The sequence below is a fragment of the Pezoporus flaviventris genome, unplaced genomic scaffold, assembly GCF_033815535.1.
Source record: "Pezoporus flaviventris isolate CSIRO_AGI_PZ_B2104156 unplaced genomic scaffold, CSIRO_AGI_Pfla_v1 ptg000013l, whole genome shotgun sequence".
Lineage (NCBI taxonomy): Eukaryota > Metazoa > Chordata > Aves > Psittaciformes > Psittacidae > Pezoporus > Pezoporus flaviventris.
The window spans coordinates 12,546,081-12,567,207 of record NW_026892561.1 but is presented as its reverse complement, the minus strand read 5'-3'; the positions used below and the strand labels follow the sequence as shown (position 1 = coordinate 12,567,207).

Sequence of the window (21,127 nt, the reverse complement as noted above, 5' to 3'; positions counted from 1 at the left end):
GCTTGTACAAGACATAGCTTGCTGCCTCTATTAACTACATAAGATGGTTAATGTCCATGTGGCTTTCTTAATTAGGGAACAAAAATGGTTAGATATGAAATAAAGTAAGAGCATCTGAGATTTTGTTCATAATATGGCAATTTATAGATAAGCATACTTATAGTGACAAAAATGCATTTCAATAAATAGCTAAATAAAGGATTCTTGATGGTGTAGTTCTACAGAAGATTGATTTTAATCATTTTCCAAAAATGTGTGTGCCTGAAAATAGGAACAGGAAGTTATAGATTATAGGTTTATTTTCTTGGTAGGTATTTTGTTAATGAAAGAACATCAGCATACCAATGTGATGTTACACAATTCACTAATTGGCACTTTTAAAATCACTTTGTTTTAGACATGTTACTAGGTTAAACTGTATATTTAAGTAGCTGACTAATGTTATATTAAAAGTGAGATGTAAAAAGTGAGCCGCAGTACCTCAGTACCCTATTATACAAATTCCACAACATTTATATAGTTGGTGTCTTTTTACAAGATAATTTCAAGAACATACAGGCAAATGTTCTGTAATTCTGATCTTCTATAAACATTACAGAGCTTCTGGGGACTTTATGGCTGTTAAAGCATGCCATCCTCTTAAATCCCTCATTTTCTGGACCGGCGAATTAAAGCTGAATGAATCTTCTTCTGTGTCAGTTCTGCTCTCAGCACTCGTAAATCAGATGCTGCCTGCTTTCTCATCTGCAGAAGAACCAGTAGTTTAAGGAATTGCAATTTAAGGAAATTTTTGGAGTTGACATGCATATGGGTTTATATAACTAAGACTGAATTTTACACAGGATGGCTGAATACAGGATACATCTTTCATTCTTAAAATTACATGTCTAATTAGGTAGCCTAGTTCTAGCAATACTTTCTTCTGTAGTGGTCTGGTGTTTTTAAGAGACAACTGTGCAATTCATTGTTCTTTCCACTCCTTGTTATACAATGGAGGAGGCATAATGAGTACATCCAGCCTCCATTACACAGTAAACAGGGGCATGGGCAGTTCCTGTGATGTAGAGGCCTCCTATTTCAAGCACTCAAAGCTGAAAAGCTGTCCAGTATGAAGGTCTATACCATTATCTTCCTTCCAAAGGGAGCCATAGGCAGCACTGGTATGGAATAAAGCAGATGAAGAGGACTGCTCTCTGCTTTGAGAGAGATTCTCTTTTTTAATTTTTTACTTTTTTATTCTTAGCCACAGTCTTAATACTGACCAGTGCCTCATCAATATGTTCCTTCAGTTACCTCTTAAGTGAAATGGCATTTTATGAAAGACTGTGAAGCTTAGCCTACATAGTAACTCGAAAGTCTAAGTTGGTTGAATGCTAGACATTCAAAATCATTTAATAACCTGGTGTTCTGGAGAAATTTGGCTCAAGTGATAAAGTTACAATGGCAACTAACACCATAAAGCTAACACATAAAACAAAAACTCTTTAGGAAATCATTTTATGTTTGGGAAGATCTAAGGGTTTTTTTATACATAGTAACATTTTGACTGTTTTAATTAAAAGGCAGAGCACCTTAATTACTATTACAAGTTTCATTTTTGTATCATCCAGCTTCCTCCTCAGTAGAACGAGTTCAGGCTGCACTGTAGTAATCTGGATGATTGTATAATTCTGTATTGAAAAGAACAGAAATAACAAAAGGTAAAAGTACAGCATTAGTGCATTTGACCACTCAGAAACAATTCTCTAAACTCATTCCAGCTCCCCTACTTTCCTCCAGTTGTCAAAGTGTACTGGGCTGCCTCTGGTCTGTAAGCAGTCAGCTCTCCAAGAGGGGGCAGCTCCCTTCTGCTGTCAGCCTTTCACCTGGGTACAGAGTTTTTTCCACTCCCTTTTGCTTTAGGAAGTTAAGATCCAGATCAGTTCTCACTGTTTTGCAATTATCTTTTATGGCTACTCCCCATTTATAATAAAAAGGCATACGTCAAATAATTTCTTTCTCAGGCTTAGCATCACTCTGTCACTGTACATTTATTGATGGAATTACTACACTCATGTAATGTTTAGTGCAGGTGATCTCCAGTTTATACAGCACTGATTATATAATGTAGCTGATTATATAATGTAATACCAACCCTAATAATATTTTTATATTGTAGGTATTTATATTCACATAGGTCAAATAATACACATTTGTATATAATATATACTCTTAGATTGTATACACACTCTCCAACTTTTCAGATACAAGAAAGGGACACTGGTTTTTCCTAGTCTAGCTTCAGATTTGCCAACAGACCTGATTTCATTAACACATTTACAGATACAACTGTTGTGAAGTGCGTTTCCCCCTCTCATCTTTTTTTAATTCCTCTCTGAACATTCTGTGATTTGGCACCCAGATAATGTGAGACTCGATTGCACAATAGTTAGGTGCAACCACCCTACAAGCCTCAGACACATCTCGTCCTCCCAAACAGAATTCACTACCTCTGTAAGTGAAATTTGGGATGAAAACAATATAGAACTGAACAATTCATTAATCATACTGAATGAAAGGCATTTAGTTACAAGAAGGTATTGTGGAAGCACAAAGCATAAAGAATCAAATGCTCAGACTCAAGAACTTCTTTTTAAGAAGTGTGGGCTGAAGGAATTCTATATACTATATTTGGCTGTTAAAGCTAGTTTACATTGTTTGGTGATTAACTTCTTACTTTATAGAAAAAAAACCCAAATAGGCTGTGTAAAAAGAGAGATTAAAATAACACAAGCAAATACCTTGGAGTTTGTCATATTATTTGGTCGTTTTCGGCTATCTCTGGCTTCCTGTTGCAAGAGTAATTTCTGGTGGTAAAGCTCTAAATCTTGCTGCAGTTTGTTTAAAGCATCCTCCAGGGGAACCGTAGCTTTCTTAGTTTCAAAATACTGCTTTTTCCATTCCTCACAAACTACACAGGAAAACAGTAATACTTTTTGGTCTTGTTCATCTTATCATAAGGTTTGCTGAAGACAGTAATGACCAGCTGACCTAAAAAGATGCAGTTGGCCAATGCACACATTAAAAGATGGCAGTAGGTTTCTTTTTAAAAAAGCATTTAGTGAAAAATCTTCATTGAAATTACATTCACTGTAAATGCAACTGACTTTCTGCACAATCACCTGCAACAAAAGGCTCTCTCTGTCCACCAAGATACCACACAAGGTCCAACCCCAAAATTTCAGCTTGGGTGGTGTTCTGCAGGTTTCAGCTGCACAGTAGGTGCTCCTGACCTGTGAGGACCTGATGCCCACCACAGCCTGAAGTTCATGCGTTTACTGTAGCAGGATATTTATCACTGTAGACTTACACAAAATTTGAGCTCTGCAGGGCCAGAGAATTTGAACAGTACAAAAGCCCCAAGATTATGGGAAACAGTTATTTACCTGTACACTTAACTATGTGTCGTGGTTTAAACCCAGTCAGGTAACCTGTAACCCAGGACACTATGATTCCTCCTATGTTGATAATGTGATGTCTACAGCTGGCACACAATTTCCCCTGTATTTAGTGTGGTTGTCTTACAGCCGCATACATCTACTAGTCTGCAGTGTCTTAAGTGATTCCTTCTTTCAAAACATAGTTTAGGAAATCAGGACAACTGCTGCTCAGAAACTTACCTAAAAGAACCCAGCTCCTGGAGGACTATACAGTATGTAACTAGGCATGGCAGCATGGCAGCCTTAGGAGGGTATTAAATATAGACAAGACAGCTGTTCCTACAGAACATGCCCTTCTCTTCATACCTTGTGAAGAGGCATGTTTGCAAATGCACTTACTCACGAAACTCTACAGGTCTGATAAAAATATTTCAGAGGTAAAGACATTTCTTAAAAAACCTGCAGAAGCTGTTTGAATGCATGTGAAATAACCTTTATTTTACCTAACTGTATAACATAATTTAAGACAACACAGGAGCAACTTAGGGCTTACCTCAGTGGGGTAAATTACCTTGCCTTGAAGCTCCATGCTACTACAGATTCACTGCTTCAAGTACTCAAGTTTTTGTTGTGTTTTTTTTCCAACCTCACCATGCTGGAGAGTGCAGTGTAAAACCATGCCCTTGGAAAATAACTAGAAGAATTGTCTTCTCGTTTCAACAAAACTACAAATAATAGCTGAGACTCCTAGTGATTTAGCTGTACTTAAATACAAAGAGAATGCTCTCAAACATCCAAGTGATTAAACCTCATTTCTGGTTAACTGGAATGTGACTTAGGGAGGATAACTTAAGTATAAACTTAAAATAATTTTACAAAGAAAATTTGAGTGGGATTTAAATGAGATTTTAACTTATTAAAAAAAAACAAGGTTTGTCAAGCTTGCCATGACAGGTTTGTAACTTCCATGCCATAAGCTGAATACTATGAGATAGGAGGAACAAAAAGTATTATGCTGGCCATTTAACTAGAAGCTCTATCAGCACAGTAAAAACCTCTGTAAGCACCAGCTACAGGCAGGTTTAGAGTATGTCAGCTTCCCTGGGCTTCAAAGAGTGAAGGGGTCTGCAGTAACTTTCCGGTCACTGTATGACCTGGGATAAAAGCAGGATATTTTTAGGTTTATAAGACTATCACAAAAGTGGAAGGAAACATTGCAACCTTCAATCTTTTCAACACGCTGTTACACAAGTGAGCCTTGTTGGAGCTATTGGTTAGCGAACTACCCTCTCTGCAATTAAGCTCACTGATAAGGAGACAAATATTTTCATATTGGTTTCAGTGTCATTTCTCTATCATTCCAAATTACAAAATAAATTAAAGCATACCATGGTATCTTTTCAGCTTATGTTGTTCCAGTAGCTCTTTAACTTTTCTGATCAGTTCTTCTCTATTTTTTTCCATGTGCATTCTGTCTTTCTTCATTTGTTGCAATTGTTCTACCATCTTGTTTTCTAAAGATACATTTAGTAAGCACCAGGATACTATCAATGAAGATTTTTGTAATGCATCAATCATAACCATATGAAGCCAAAAAAGCCTCCAAAAGACTATTACCTGCTCAAAATATGTTGTGATAGAAACTGCAGTGAAATCTTGCCTTGAACTCCAGGTTGTCATAAGCAGAACAGACTTCCACTAGTCACAACAGGTCAGTAACTTACCTTCTCACTATCCTCCTACTTCACCACCACAGTGGAGAATCCTCAGCAATACTGCTATTGTTTTTTCTTAGCTATATTCTCACTTAAGTGAGCAGTATTTCATTTGATCTCCCCACTTTTCTCCTTTCATCCCCAAGTCCACAAACTGGGTTTTGTAGTGCTGGGAACCTGCCATGCTTTATGAACAGCCCAAAACAGCTGGAACTTTCCCACCACAAACTAAAATTTGTAACAACACTATGAATGAATGAATGTACAAATTCTTTCACAAACCAGGTATTTCTGTCTTCATTAACTATTCAGTCTTGATTGTTATCATAGAATCATAGCACAGTTTGGGTTAGAAGGGACCTTAAAGCTCATCCAGTTCCAACCCCGGCCACGGGCAGAGACACCTTCCACTAGACCAGGTTGCTCCAAGCCCTGTCCAACCTGGCCTTGAACACTGCCAGGGATGGGGCAGCCACAGCTTCTACACAACTTGTACCAGTGCCTCAGCACCCTCACAGGAAAGAATTTTGTCCTAACAGCTAATATAAATCTACCTTATATCAGTTTAAAGCCATTCCCCCTTTCCCTATTACTATGTGCCCTTGTAAAAAGTCCCTCTTCAGCTTTCTTGTCAACCCCTTTAGGTACTGAAAGGCAGCAGGGTTTCCTGAAAGGGTTTCCCTGGGTCCTTCTCTTCTTTAGGCTGAACATCCCCAATTCGCTCAGCCTGTTTTCACTTCATGCAATTTCTTGGAATCATATACTCACTTGCTGTCTGAATTGCAGGAACTTGATCTGGATTTACAGAAAATGTCAGGAAAGGTAGATTAGGAGGTGAAATATATTCTTTTGGACAACTAAGAGGATTTTGCTTGTTTTCACCAGCCTAGAGTCAAAAGACACAACTGTAAGTACATAACCCATAATCCTGAATAGCTCCATTAGACATATGCTCTGAAAGTGGTCTCACTGAACATGAGGGATGTCAGGGATGAATTTGAATTCTGCATATAAGCTTTTTTATTCTGTTACCAGTACAAATAATTACTAAATTACAAACAGATGGACCTCTGCAAATAAAACCAGAACACTGAACACTTGCATCACAGAGAACATGTGGACAAAAGCATAGACTATGGCTAATTGTTCTTGTCCATGTCTACAGCCCCACAAGTCATTGACACTCTCTGCAAGACGAGGAATAACAGGCTAACATTAATAAGACTGAGATAGTTATTATATATGTAGTTCCTGTTAAATTATGACTAGAGTTATAACTTCTGATGATTTCATTGTTGAGAAATATAGTTGATTTTTCTTTACCAAAAAGTAGCAGCGCATGAATTGACTTTTCTCAATTACTCTCAAATCTACATTTGAGAATTTAATCTCTCTAGTGACTTACCTCTCTTATAAAATATGTCTAGGTGGAGAACTATGTTTATTGCTCAATATTACTGAGAATATGTTACCTTGAAAAACATACCTGATTATCCAGTTTTTTACCAGGATTAGCTATAGACTTGCTAGTTCTGTACTGCAACAAGCTAAAATTAAATCAAAGCAGCAAGTGAAAATTTGTGTAATTAATTCCACCACCCCCACCCCCCCATTTTCCTTCATTTATCTGAAGTCTGGTTATGAATTAATATTATCCAAATGTTTTAGTAGAATCATTATTTACTAACCTTTGTTTTTTGCATGCATATTCTGTGGCTTGGTCTTCCATTATTTTAAGAATTCCAGCATCCTGTGTTCTGTCTTTTCTTAGTTTGGTATCTTTTAAGTGGTGATTATTACCCATGTTTGTTAGTTCTGTGACAGGATAGTGATGATCAAAATATATAGATTACACTCATAAAATTCAAGATGTTTTGACTGTTAATGCCTGGGCTTTCCAACCTGTATTAGAAATTTAGTGAACTGATCCAATAAATAATGTTATCTCTGGGGTTTGGAAATGAGTGAATAACAGAAGAAAGAAATAAAGGGAAGAAAAAAAATAAAAACCAAGGTGGTTTTATTTGGAGAATTTGTATGTAATTAGTTGTGGTAACCAGTACAAGAAACATTCTGACAGATAAGGAAACCACTCAGTTATTTCACCCTCCCTACACTAATTCCTTATCTAATGCTTTCTGCCTTTTAGAGACTGAAGATCCCCTACAGAGGAGGGAGCAGCATAGAAAGGGAGAGCAAAATGTTTTGAATTTAAATGTTAACGAATAAATGGTTTTTGCTTCAAAATATATACAATAAGTATTTCAAAATAAAATTGCTGACAGACTTTACCTTTACTACTACAAAATCCTATATCCTTCACCATTCAAAATAAAGTTATGGAAAACTTTTCAGTTATACCTTTACATATATAGATTTGTGTATTAAGTGGTTTCATACATAATACGAGTTAACATGATGATGAAGGGATAGAGCTATTTTTAACAGGTTATGATTGGAAACTGAAATTACTAATAATTCATCCATAAAAACATTTTCTAATAAACTCTCCACACACACCTCAAAGAATATGTCATTTAAGTAATATTATTATATTACTTATTATATTATATTAATATAATTAGGCAAATGTATCAATTATTGTGGTGTTTCCCTATATCAGTACACAGTGATAAAGAAGGACTGTAGTGACAGGACAAGGGGTAACAGGTTAAAATTTCAACAGAGGAAGATTAGATTAGATTGGATATAAGGAAGTAGTTTTTTCCTGTTAGGGTGGTGAGGCACTGGAATGGGTTGCCCAAGGAAGCTGTAAATGCTCCATCCCTGGCGGTGTTCAAGGCCAGGTTGGACAGAGCCTTGGGTGACCTGGTTTAGTGGGAGGTGTCCCTGCCCATGGCAGGGGGGTTGGAACTTAAAGATCTTAAGGTCCTTTCCAACCCTAACTTCTCTATGATTCTATGACTTACCCAATTTAAAACTATAGCTCTTTGAAAGACATTATTATTATTTTAAAAATCAGAATATTGTTCTGATAGCAGTATTACAACCCATGCTTTAATTATAGATTTCTTAAAACAAAGCTTTACTCTGCCCACTTTCTAAATACATGCTTTAGCAGAAGGATGACAATAAACAGTTGTACCCTTTTGGTACTTGATGTGATTTTGGGGTGTTTGATTATTCTGGCATTGTTCATCACTGTGGTTTACATGAAGAATAAGAGTGGTTCCTTTGGCTTCATCATTCCACTTAGGAGTGTTATGCTCTTTTTGATCTTGGCTAAGATGATTTTGCTGAGAGGTCTGTAATACCATATCACTCTTTCCAGACTCCAAATCATCTGCAGGATTTGACTGATTTGGTGTGATGAAAGATCCATTGGATCCATTTTGATCTGCATAATAATTGATATTAGAAAACAGAAATGTTATTTTACTGTAAATGTTAACCATAGTATTTATGCTTCTCCTTCATCGTCCTCCTTCACTACATTGGTTAAACTTACCTTCTTCTCTAAGCTGTATATGATTTTCTTGAATCCTGTTGTTATGGTCTTGCTTATTATTTGTGTGCAAAACTGGAACAGGTTCTTTCTCTCCCCATTCCACAGGACCATGCACTTCTTTATTTTCTAGCTGATTACTGCTTTGTATGCTTTCTAAAAATTGTTTGCTTGTTTCAGGTTTTTGTTGGGGAAGACTGGATAATCCTGATTTATGATCAGGCCTGTTAGCTTCTCCATTAAAGTGATGGCTTTGTTGAGTTGATGCTGATAATGCATAAACACCTTCAAAGTATTCCACTTCAGGTAATAAATATAATTCAGGATAAAGTGCCTAAAATATGCAGTATATTCATCAGACATGAGATGACATGTACAATGTAAAAAATTTCTGAAAATGATACCTTAAAAGCCATTCAATACATACATAAGGTGGAGCAAACGACTTCAGTTCCAGCTCTGTTTCTTGTTTTGCTTTCACCTTGGAAGGTAAAGTATGGAAGTGTAACCAATAAAATACTTTTTTATCAACAATGTTGCATATCACTTAATTTCTTTATTCTATCATCCTCTTTACATAGTACATTTTTTCAGAACCAGCACTATTTGTCTTCTGTAATGGCCTCATGGGGAGGAAGGAACACAGACTACTATTGTATTTTCTGACATAGCACTGAAACTTTATTTTGTTTGTTTTTCAAAATCTCAGACCCACAAGAGTGCATGGATGTACTCAATATATTTTGCACTTTCTCTTATGGTTCAAGGAAGCTGATCCAACAGTCACAGCAGAAGAAAGTCACTGACTTTCTTTACCAGTAGTTGCTTCAAGATGAATCTGACTAGAAATGCTGACTCTCACAAAATTTTCTCTATTTACCTAATAGTGCAAAATATTTAATGTATGTAGAAAAAAATATCTATACTATCTATTTATACTCTTCATATGATAGAAACATCCTTTTAGATTTCAACAAATTTTGTCCTAAAACCAAAGTCTAAGATAATCAATGTAAATTTGTAAGATGAGATGAAAACAAAAACAAAAAACAAAAAAAAAAAAACAATAAATAAAATCTGTGTTTACATTTAAATAATGAAATTGAACTAAACATGGTGCCTAATTTTATTCTCAGTAATGGCCAGGCAATGCTACTATTAGAGACATGGGCTATATGCAAGAAAAATAAGAGCAAATGAACATTATGTTGGTTTACATTTCTTTTCCACTTAAAGACCCTTACTTGCAAGTTGGGTACAGCTGTTAGCATTGCTTACATTGTTACTGTTGTGAAACAGAAGACTGGGGGGTAAGAAACCAGTCAACAAATATTTGATCATGGAGATATGATTCAATGAGGTTACCATGACCCTAAATAACAAACAAACCAGTTAGTTGGTTTATTGCTTTCCACTTTGTTATAATGTTTAACATCGAGCAACAGTAAATATGCCAACTTAAAATTATATGTCTAACTCATCACTAAAAATCTTTATTTGTATCTACCAATATCTTTAATTCTCTATTAAAGTAAAATATTTTATTAATTCGCTGACATTCTAAAAGAAGCTGGAAAATTTCTCCATTTATCTCATAACTATCAGTGGGAAAGAAAATACACCATCTTACTTATGGTCATCCAGTTTAAAAGACCTGAATTCTTTGAAGACATATGCACATTTTCAGATTCAGATTGTGTCCCAGTCTTTAAGTTTTTCCACCAGTTTTTTTGCATATTACTCTATATCTACTCTAGTCTTCTGTGTGAGTAATTTTAGTGGTAACTAAAAGAATGACACCAAATTTCCAGCCTGGAATTAATTTACAGGTCCACGAGAGACAGGTGAAATGAGAGGAGAAAGAAGTATTCTATACTTGCACATACGACTTAAGTCTGTGCGTGTTACAAGAAGAAACTTTCAGTTGGACTGATTTTCAGGGGTATTTAATCTTCAGCTATAGTTTCTAAGGTATAAATATACAAAGAATCAACATGAGGAATAGCTATGATTCAGAAATTTAGGGGGTTGATTACATGCATTTCAGGCTGTACTACTGGACTAATTAGTGGAACACATGTACATCCAGAGACTCATCTTTTAAAGGCTTTTGGGCAGGTCACAGCAAGAACCATTAGAGGAACTCTGACTTACTCAGCTACCCTTGTAAATTCTTCAACTTCCATCTTCCCAAACATGTACTGGTAATAATGACCTTAAGGGGATTTTTTTTAATGCAACAAGATTTGTCATATTTAATCCACTGACTTATCAAAACTAACATGTTTTCACTGGATGGCAACTAATTACATATGATGGTTTAAAGGGCGTTTCTAATATACCTGTCCAGCTGTGCCTTTGTATTTGGAGATGTGTTCTTACAGGAACTTACGCTCCGGCATGTTTAAAAAACCGAAATGGTAACAGTGCTCCTGAGGTTATCTCCTTTTTATGTATTTTGTTTATCTAATCTAATCTGCAGGAACGTGGTTGACATTGTAAAACAAAAGAGCATTAAAGAAAAAAAGTATTAACTTACCACTACTAGTCTTTTCCCAACGCATTTTAAAAATCTGAATTTATCTGCAGCTGAAACTCCACCCAGGTACTCTCCAAGCTTCTCCCGTAGCACTCTTAATGTGATGTGAGGAGATACCCTAGAATGTTGTTATTCATTAATACATCTGTAAGATCAAATAATGATGGCTAGTTAGTAAGAGGGGGAAGATAATGCTATATACATACTGGCTTGCATGGACAGAATGACCAAAAATGGGAACTATGTCCTGGAAATGACTACTGTCCAACTACATACAGGCCAGAAAGTCCTTGTGTGCTAGAGTCAGAACATCGTATCAGGTTATGGTAGACTGTATTACAAAGGCTGTCATGACATTAACTAGCAACATTCATATTTTAGGAACCCCATAAAAAGGGATAATATGGAAATAGCTGAAATTTGAAAACTGCTCCTTCAGAATGCTCTTGCTCATCTGCAGATGGGTAACAGAAACATTAGAAACTACAATCATGTGTTTCCATATAGGTGATGATGTTTCATGGGGCCAGTCTAGGACTGTAGAACATACCCCTTCAAGCACTAAGGGCTAGAGAAGACTACATTACTGTCCACTTTAAATAGCAGGCACAGTTCTTTCATTTTGTCTTCTCCAACACAAATTGACAGTTGGGTGTGTGCATGTGTACATGCAAATGCATTTTAAATCAAAACCAAACACTGCAGTGTGAACATTTCCACCCTAATTTGAGGATGAAAGAGCTGATGCAAATATGAATTGCATCATTTAATGTACTACTGGAAACCATGCAAATATTAAAGTAATGAGTTCAGTATAAAAGTCACTGTAGAATAAAAAGCTCCACAGAATAAAACCAAATGTGCAAGAGGCACGCAAAAGCTCTCCAGGATATCAGAAGCAATTCTAATTGCTCTTGTCATAAACTGGGGAACAAATTCAGGCCTGAGACTGTTAATCACCCATGCTGATTGTTTGTATAATACCTAGGCATGATTTTGGCTCAGGCAGCTATCTCTCTTCAAGCAATGCACAGACATAGCTTGGGGGATAGCACATGCCATTCTCACTAAACAGTATGGACAAGAACATGCCATCCCTTCAACTTCAGTCTTCAACTTTAACCTGTTAGGGTTTGTTTCCACTTTCAGACAGACCTATTTGCTTTCATTTCACACCCTATGTATGTAAAACCACCGCCAGTTTCATATCATAAACACAGTACTTCAATGGGCTACAATGATTCCCTTGCATGATTTAAAACACCTTGGACTTAGAGCATCTCCCCAAGGGGATAAATCTGCCTTGTAGCACAGGCATGCAGCAGAGGAGACCAAAGTTTGCAGAGAGGAGACACTGAGGCCACACTGCTTGGTGCCTCCCTCTTACATTTAGCTCCTGTTTATTTCTTCCCCAGCCATTATTTGCCCACACTTGCTGCAGATATTAGCCCTAATGTCAATTATTTCAAATGTATAAAGAAATATGTGATAGATACATAACTCAATACACACCCTTCCAGGGTCTTATGTGAGACCACATATGATCTGTAATTCAGGTATCTCTCATGCACTATCCTTTCTTCAAGCTGATGTCTCAGAGAAGACATACTCCTTCAATTGTCTTCCAAAACCCAATAAATGCAAGCTCTTTCAGAGGAAATTCTATCATGGCACATCCTTCATTGGTAATGCCTGTCCAAAACAGCCTAGAAATCTTTATCTATGTTTTTATGAACAGCAGGGAAAACATCTAAGTAACTACAATGTACCCTGTGAGAAAACTATCTAGGTAGAACCTCAGATATAGGACAGCAATTTATCTGCAAATTATTTGCCTGCGCAATGCCTAGGAGCATATTATGATATATTTCTTATTCTCTGCCACTGGCTAGCAGAAGACTAGTCCTTTGCTTCAGGGTGTTCCTTTAAAGATAATGCAAACTAGAGTTCATTGCAGCTATCTCATCTGGAAACAGCAAACATGGCTTCTGTGGTGAGGAATGAGGAATAAATAAAAGATCACAGAGGCTGAGAAATCAAGTTCATGGGAACAAGAGCTCAGGGCCACAGACAATTACACACTTAATACTTTCCTCTAATTTCATAGTTAATGGAAGTGGCCTGTACTTAGTCCTAGGAATCCTTTGTTAAACTGACTCAGACAGTACTAGGATTGTCAAGCTGACTGGACAGTGCTATCAACAATGTCCAAACAGCATTTGTACCAGCAAGGCTGTTCTCTCCCCCTCTCCATAGTAAGCTTTTTTAAAATAATTTTGTTTTTAAAGACAGTGATACAATGGCCAGGTGCTAGTTATTGCTAATGCAATGTACTGCAGCATTGCTGAGTATCCATAGAATAATTAATTAGCAATTATTTAAAACTCATTAGAAAGCAACAAATACCCCATCAGATATAAACCCACCTAAGTTGATGCCTCAGAACTGAGCCTCAGGGAAATAAATTTACACTAGAGAACAGAGGGCAGTGACAGATGTGCAATCATATGAAATGATCTGAAGTTACCACTCCAGCTGTAGGCATTTTGCACCTCTGCTGGAGACTAGAACAGCAAACAAAACAGATACATACACTTATTTCCTCTGGTTTTGAGCAGCCTTTCAACAAAAGAAGCTGTGAGAATGAATACATTCTGCCCCACATGCTCATACCTGACTGCTGTCAATCTTTTCAGCTACACAGTGTATTAAGTAGAAAATACAACCCTATTTTAAAGTAGTTAAAACCCATATTCCCCGTAGTTTAAGATAAATTGTCAGGTTTTGCTCAGGAGCAGACAAGGTGCATGTAAAAGCTCCACTCATCTTTACGTTATTTGATTTTTCTACAACTTGTTATCACACTAGATACACACAGAATTTGTGAGTAAAGTGTTTAGGGGTACAAAAAAAACTTTCAAAGCTGTGAAAGATTATAACTGCAGCTCATTGCACGAGGTTTGGGCCTAGGACATGGGATATTCTTTCACTAATTCCTCTAAACAGCTACTTGAAAGCACACATGGCACATGGTGTTGTGTGCAATCTTTCAGAAATACTACTGAAGAAGAAAGAAGATGTGCTGGTAGTTGTACGGGATGTGATGCTTTGCCTTGAGAAACATGGTTCAAGCTTTTTATTTGGACTGAGAGAACTCAGATCATCATATCCCTGTTCCTGGGAACTAACAGGCTATCCTATCTTCATCAAGCCACTCTGTCTTCAGGCTGGTCCATATGCAAAAAGAACTCAAGACTTTGATAAGTAGGCTCAAGTAGACAGAAAGAATGTAAGACTGTGATTTAAGAACATAAATTATTCTGCAGAAATACTAGCATTGCTCTGGAAGTACGTTTCAGTGGTTTACACCAAGGGCTGCAATGGAGCTAAGCCTGATACAAATCCAAATAAACCTAACACTAGTCATGGGCATCACTTACTCTCCAGAAATTATTGAAGAACAAGTCTCTTCTGACAGATGTAATCGTGCTTCACAGAGCAACAGTTCAACTAAATTATTAAAGGACAATGTAAAGGACCTACCATGTACATGAACCCTAAGACTATACCCACCTTATAAATCCAGCTGAGATGAATTTGCTAGTAAGAGCTACAGGAACTGTATTCAGCTTGAAGTTCCACACTTCTTCTGGGACATAAAAAACATGAAACTCCACCAACTAAATAAAGAACATATAATCATAACTGTAGATATATTATAACCCTCTTATTTTCCCTTATTTTGCTTAGGTGGACTTTCAAATTCTGGAGGCAGGAATGGTTTCTTCGATGGACTAGAAGAGTGAGCACCCATCTGACAGTGATGACTAAATAGTGAGAACAGCAATGAGTAGAGCAGTTTGTGACTGAATGATAGCTGACAACATCAAACTAAGTCACATTAGAAATGCTCTCAGTGGAAATCAGAGAAAAGAGAGCCTGGCTACGGCTCTATGTCACTATGACAGCAACGGACAGTTTACCAAAAACACTTGATACTCTGGAGCATGTCCTGGTTACATAAATACTTCAGCTGAAATCCTGCCTTTGTTCTTCTTATAAATAATGCAAAGTCCTGAAAGCTGTATCCAAATAGCACCATAACTTGACCTTGCCAGAAGAAAAAGAATTCAAAATATTTCTGGCAGTTCTTAATAATATTAGTTACCTTGGAAGCACAGAAATGCTCCTGGTAATGGCTGCAAAAACAGTAACTAAGCACGCTCTGAACAAGGTTCACTTAGACTGCGTTCAAACCTGTGGCGGGTGTGGGACTGTTAATGTCCAGATCTTGATACTTTTACTGAAAATTAGATGGTATTGATAAGGATGAAACATTTCCCATAACTAGAAGCCATGGAAATAAGCTGTATTACATATTCCAGCAATTGTTGTGTTATTAAACTTAACTAGAAAATTAGAAAATGTTACTAAATGTACTAGAAAACAATAATTTCTATATATGCTATGTTAAAAGCACTTTTTTCCCCTCTCATGTCTCCTAGAAATGGTGCAGTGTCGCTTCTCGTAATATTTTATATTTTTAAATGTGAAATCAAAAAACACTTCATGGAAAAGTACAAGAACTCTCACCTGGGATGTCTGAGGTCTCCTTTGACTGAACAACATGTTGCTCCCTGTACTTGATCACAGCAAATGACAGGTGGGCTTTATAATTTTCTTTTTGAGTTAATCAGTCTTTAAGAATGAGTTTCATGATTGATGATGTTACAAGAGCAGTTACTCCATTAATATCCTTTATTTTCACTTACTGTTCTTCTTTCCATTTATGAAAATGGGAAAGTAGTTTCTGTGCTGAAACGGAAAGTTCCAGCTAACTGCAGACAAACAAGACTCAACCACACCTTCTACACAATGAGTATCACCTAAGTAACCGGGGAACTGCTAATCACAGCCCTGAAGCTCCCGCAGATCTGCGCTGGAGTATTTTCTCTTACCATTTTCTCCCCTTTCATAAAGACTCTTTGATTGCATGTGGTTTTCTACACATTGTACTGCTTTCCTAAAAACAAAGACCTAAATCCCCACAAAATGGGATTCTTGCAGGATCTGTGTTTATCTCTGATAAAGGGACAATTATTGTGAACTGCAGCCAAGCCACATGTACAGCATATTGTGCTGGCCAAACACAGTATTCCAAGCAAACCTGACTGTTCTGGGTGACCATGCCAGAAAAATCCTTCCATAAACCATGGTTTTGCCTTAACCTTTTTATGAGTTTCCTCTCTTTGGAGGCTCTTCCAGCACCTCAGAGGTTACAAACCACCTGATTTTCAGTCTGCTCAATGCCTCACTGTTGTCCTGATCATCTTGCAGCTCTCCCTCATACTCCTGCTATTTCCAATTCACTTTTTCTTGGGCACATGTGACCAGACCTTCCAGACAACCTTCCAAGTCTCACTCTGGCTCCATGAGGTGGAAATAAGATTTCCCCATGTCAGCAGAAAGCACCTGCTTACAAAGGTCTTTACTTGCCCCTTCACAAGTACACCACATAAGCTCTCACAACCAACCTCACTGTAACATCCCATCTTTTCCCCAGTTATTCCCAACCAAAGACACAGCAGGTTTCAGCACAGGTTCCTCCCGTTAGTCCCTGTACACATGCAGGTTACTGCACTTTGCATGACAACATGCTTTGCCCCATGCCATTAGCCAAGGCTTCACCGTCACTCCTGGGCACATTTTGTGGTGAACACCCTTCACCTCTAGGCTGCTGTCAAGACCCGAACATGCTGACAGGAGCAAAGTTGGTAACTCCATTGCATCTCAAAATAAGCTCCAAACTAGTAACTCTCCAAGATTCCCCACCTTGGTCCTACCAGTCTTATTTTAAACCCACTTTATAGACGCATGGGGAAGGAGGCGTTTCGTTTCTGTGCTTCCAGGCGGTGCCCCCTCCCGGGCACACCGAGCTCGCACCGAACACCCACTGCCCACAGGGCATCACACCCGCCCGCCAGCGGTCCCGCAGCGCCCCCCGCGGCACCGGCACCCCCGGCCCTGGGCGCGGCGGCCGTTGCGCAGGCGCCGCCTGGTCGGAGAGTTTGGGACGCGCCGGGAAGTTGTGCTGGGTGTGCAGGCGCTGCCGCTCCCGCTCCAGCTCCCACCATGTCAGGTTCCTCCAACGTGGCGGCCATGAAGAAAGTGGTGCAGCAGCTGCGCCTGGAGGCCAGCGTGACTCGCGTTAAGGTGAGAAGCGGAGCTGGGACGGGGCGGACGTGCCGCCATTACACCGCCCCTGGGGCGCGCCCCACGGCGCTCCTCGGAGGCTGCCCGGCGGGGATGGGGCTGGGCAGGGTCGGGACCGCCTGCTCCGACCTACCTCACCCCATCACAGGTTATAGCCCACGGCTCCGTCGGGCCGAGCAGAGGTTTGGGGTGGCTGCGCAGCCGCCTCTTCTACCGCTGCCGCCGCCCCGGAGCTCGGCCCGTGCGAGGCCCGCGTCGCCCCCTCGCTTCCTGCAGCCTCCCGGGTACCCGGAGGCCGGTGTGCAGCCGAAACGCTCCCCGGGATGGTGGCTGTGCCCTTCCCTTTAATTTCCTTTTTCTGAGAAGCGTCTTCTTCCATCGTTCTCTTGGGAAAGGGCCGCTAGAGTAGGGTTCACAACAGGTTGCCCCGGCTAGCCTGGCACTGTAAAATGGAGACTTTGCTGCAAGACGTACCGAGTACATTTAACTCGTGCGGTTTGGGGTTGAGATGGGGCCCTGCCAAATTAAGGGAAACTCTGGGCAAACCGCAAGTACAAGATACCAGTGAAGATGCTACTTTCTGAAACTTTGATCCGTATTTTTTACAAGTTCAGAGTTACAATAGAGAAAAGAATGACAAAGAGCTCTTACTGCCTTGTCTTTAGGTACTACCTACCAAAACCACTCTCTCATCATTAGTATAGGTTTCCAATGGAAGATAAACTAGCAGTTCAGTCAAGTAGAGCATCTTACACTGTAAGCTGTATTTTTACACAATTTATGTTAGTACAAGGTTCTTCATATATTTAACAAACCCATCTCCAAGATGTTGCTCATCTTTCACTCTTCAGGCTTGAAAGATTAATGTGAACATTTTCCAAATTGTCACTCTATTACTGCGCAAATTCTTAAACCAAAAAAATGACAATGGAAGCACTGTATAAAATCTAAACAAGCTGTACTGCAGAATGATTAGCAGTATTCTTTATACTTTTGATGTAGTTACATCCTCAGTAACGAGTGGTCAGTGAATTCTAATGCCAACTTTTATTATGACTAGGTTTCCCAGGCTGCAGCAGACTTGAAGCAATTCTGCCTGCAAAATGCACAGCATGATCCCCTACTGACAGGAGTATCATCGAGTACAAACCCCTTCAGACCCCAGAAAGTTTGTTCATTTTTGTAATTACATGAACTACTTCGGTATTTTTCAGTGGTAAGTTATTGAATTACTATTCAAAAATGGTTCTGTCATTAAAAACAGCTGGCTTTAACTGAATGAGACTGCCTGTATTAAAAGTATTCAGAAGAGACATCTGACTTCTGCAGCTGGTATTGGTCTAGATCCCCATTTTGAGCTCCTCCTCCCCCCCTGTTCTGGTCATAGCTCTGTGCTGGACACATGCTGTTCATAAGTATTATGAGCAGTATTTATGTTGCAGGCCTTCCTTCTATCTGTCTGTTGCTGCAGCAAAGTAGTAGTGGAGCCAGCTACTACTGTTAGGACCAACCTGGTTGTGCTGTATTTTCCTTCTGTGTAAGGGTGTTACTTCCCTTTTTGCATGTAGAATTACTTGCCTGACAGCATACATGGTGAATCCTGACTGTGACAGATAAAGCAAACTTTCATTCTTAAACTTTTAAAGAGCACTATCAAAGATGAGTGGTAGCCTCCAAGAGCACTGTCCCCTTACAGGGCATGCCCTCTAAGCCACAAGGAAAAAAGAATTTTGTGAAAGCCCATACTCCACTCACACAAGCTACTACATGGCTAGCAAGTTTAAGTTAAATGGAAACACTTGAATGCTCATTTGACTTTTCATTCCATAACTTTTATAACTTCAGTAGCAATACTGCTATGACTATGAAGACTACTCACCTGGTATTCCTTGGAAATTCTGATTAGATTGTAGACTAACCTTTTAGAAAGGTGAGTTGTAGATCGACAGTAGTCTCACTGAAACTCAAAATAGTTTGCTATTTTGCCCTCAGTAAACGCATGATAATTTTACCATGTGTCCTCCTCCCCACTGCCCTTTGATTTGGATCTGTTGGTGGTGAGGGCATATACATTATTTCAAAGCATCAGATACGCAGTGAACCATAGTGCACAATCCTTACACATCTTGTAGTGAGCCTTAACCTTAAAGAATCCTGGTTTTGTAGCTGACTTACATCACCCAAATAATTGTAATTTGCTAGATTTGCATTGTGATATTTAGGCAGCTTTATAGAAAAGTGACCACAGTCAGACTGGGTTGTTAGAATTGTTCTTTAAAACTGTTATCCCCTCAAGCAGACTGTAGAAAACTTCTAAAAAGTTTGTGTATAAACAACGTGGTTTGTGCTAGTAATAATAACAGTATAGAGATTGATGCTTAACTATATACACTTCCCCCATTGTTTTGAGCATTGAATTACAGCAGTGAACTGAAGTCTGATTTAGAGTTCTTGCAGCTTTTAAAGTTATTTTTATTGTGAATTTTATCAACTATTCTTATTTAAAAGATTTTATTCTTGGGCACTAACTTGTGTTCACACTACTGTAGCATCAACACCAAGCAGTAATTCAAGGAAATCAGATCATGTGTAAGCATTATAAACTGCTAACCTATAAAAAGACAAACTCTACTTTTATCAGTGACGCATACTTGCCCACTGAGGTTTGCCAAGGTCTAGTAATTCCTGGGTGTGGATGTCAGGAAATAACTATCCTCTATCTTGCACACGCAGGGCATAAAAGGCTTATTATTTTCTTTCTCAACTACAAGCCTTATCTTCCATCTTTCTGAATTTGGAGCGGAGCACTTACTTCTGCTGAAGTTACAGGCAGAAGTCGTAACAGCAGCTTAAGTTACACTACCTATACGGAAAATGTCTTTGACTTTATCTCTTGCAAGCACATCCTCAAAATAGGCAATTTCTTAGTTGTAATCCTGGTGTTTTCACAATGAACCCATGGAATTCATGTTTACAGTTAGTACCACCTCTGTAGAGTGAAAAGTGTAACTTGTTAGTTACAGACTTCCCCTGCTTTTCAAAGGCAAAGTAGATACCTGGCATTTCTATAGGTGCCAAGTGATTTGGAACAACTTTTTCTGTCCTTCCACTTTTCAGTTCTTTTCCAACAGCTTTGATTATCGTTTTGTGCCCTTGGGCTTCATGGTTTGAAAAGTTTATTCTATAAACCAATAGTAGTTTCCTAAGACAGCTGTGGAAAAAAAAGAGGATTTTGTTTTTTCTAAATAGCAGTACATGGCATACTCTGAAGGTGCCTGTTCTTAGAGTTGCTTTATTTAGAACTGATACTTTTCTAACTATATTTTGTTTTTTATTTTCAGATCTTTTAGCATCTTTTCCTAGCTGCTGATGTGTGTATGGGCAGAGTGCCTCAAGGAGTGGCCTGGTTTGAAGTCTGTACAAAAGCTTAGCTTTCATGTGCCAAATCTAACTGTAAAATTGCTACTGTCGTCAAACTTCTTACCATCTACCTCTCCAAATGAACTGTATGCTAGTAAAATACTTCTGTTTCATAAGGGAATCAGTTTTATATGCCAAGCAAAAAATAAAAGTGTCTTGACTTAGTCTGGTCTTGAAATTACTGTAAAAAGTTGATTAACACCTGGCTACGTTGACACCTCACCAGTTACTGCATCACTACAGCAGCTAGGGAGTATACAGAGGAGTCTGTCCTTACATATTCCATGCTGCTGCAAGTTTTCCTGGGGTCTTACAGAACAATGAATATTCATCAGTACTATATTCAGAAGCATAA

At 38.6% G+C, this 21,127-nt stretch overlaps 2 protein-coding genes across 3 annotated transcripts; one reads left to right on the top strand and one right to left on the bottom strand.

Annotated features, from left to right (window-relative positions):
- Positions 1 to 211: 211 nt before the first annotated feature.
- SPATA1 (spermatogenesis associated 1) lies at positions 212 to 16,497 on the bottom strand. 2 transcript variants are annotated; one of them, XM_061451633.1, is made up of 13 exons: positions 15,733 to 16,497; positions 14,713 to 14,819; positions 11,140 to 11,257; positions 9,028 to 9,081; positions 8,604 to 8,934; positions 8,241 to 8,492; positions 6,823 to 6,949; positions 6,621 to 6,681; positions 5,903 to 6,020; positions 4,808 to 4,933; positions 2,781 to 2,950; positions 1,572 to 1,670; positions 212 to 744 (listed from the first exon to the last, which is right to left on the bottom strand). In XM_061451633.1, the coding sequence occupies exons 1-13, from the start codon at positions 15,766 to 15,768 to the stop codon at positions 649 to 651; spliced, it is 1,695 nt and encodes a 564-aa protein (XP_061307617.1). In that variant the 5' UTR covers positions 15,769 to 16,497; the 3' UTR covers positions 212 to 648. The 2 variants fall into 2 exon arrangements, with proteins under 2 accessions (XP_061307617.1, XP_061307618.1); XM_061451634.1 differs by lacking the exon at positions 9,028 to 9,081.
- Positions 16,498 to 17,154: 657 nt separating this feature from the next.
- Positions 17,155 to 20,936, top strand: GNG5 (G protein subunit gamma 5). The gene is made up of 3 exons (XM_061451632.1): positions 17,155 to 17,352; positions 18,413 to 18,568; positions 20,694 to 20,936. The coding sequence occupies exons 1-2, from the start codon at positions 17,272 to 17,274 to the stop codon at positions 18,536 to 18,538; spliced, it is 207 nt and encodes a 68-aa protein (XP_061307616.1). The 5' UTR covers positions 17,155 to 17,271; the 3' UTR covers positions 18,539 to 18,568; positions 20,694 to 20,936.
- The last annotated feature ends 191 nt before the right edge of the window (positions 20,937 to 21,127 follow it).

What these genes read in the sequence shown, in the direction of transcription:
- SPATA1 (XM_061451633.1), bottom strand. Translation starts at nt 15,768, where the DNA reads ATGTTGTTCAGTCAAAGGAGACCTCAGACATCCCAG. An exon ending in GGAGACCTCAGACATCCCAG is followed by an intron (nt 14,820 to 15,732) that starts GTGAGAGTTCTT and finishes TTCTTTATTTAG; the next exon opens with TTGGTGGAGTTTCATGTTTT. An exon ending in TCCTGCAATTCAGACAGCAA is followed by an intron (nt 4,934 to 5,902) that starts GTGAGTATATGA and finishes ATGTATCTTTAG; the next exon opens with AAAACAAGATGGTAGAACAA.
- GNG5 (XM_061451632.1), top strand. Translation starts at nt 17,272, where the DNA reads ATGTCAGGTTCCTCCAACGTGGCGGCCATGAAGAAAGTGGTGCAGCAG. An exon ending in CCAGCGTGACTCGCGTTAAG is followed by an intron (nt 17,353 to 18,412) that starts GTGAGAAGCGGA and finishes TATTATGACTAG; the next exon opens with GTTTCCCAGGCTGCAGCAGA.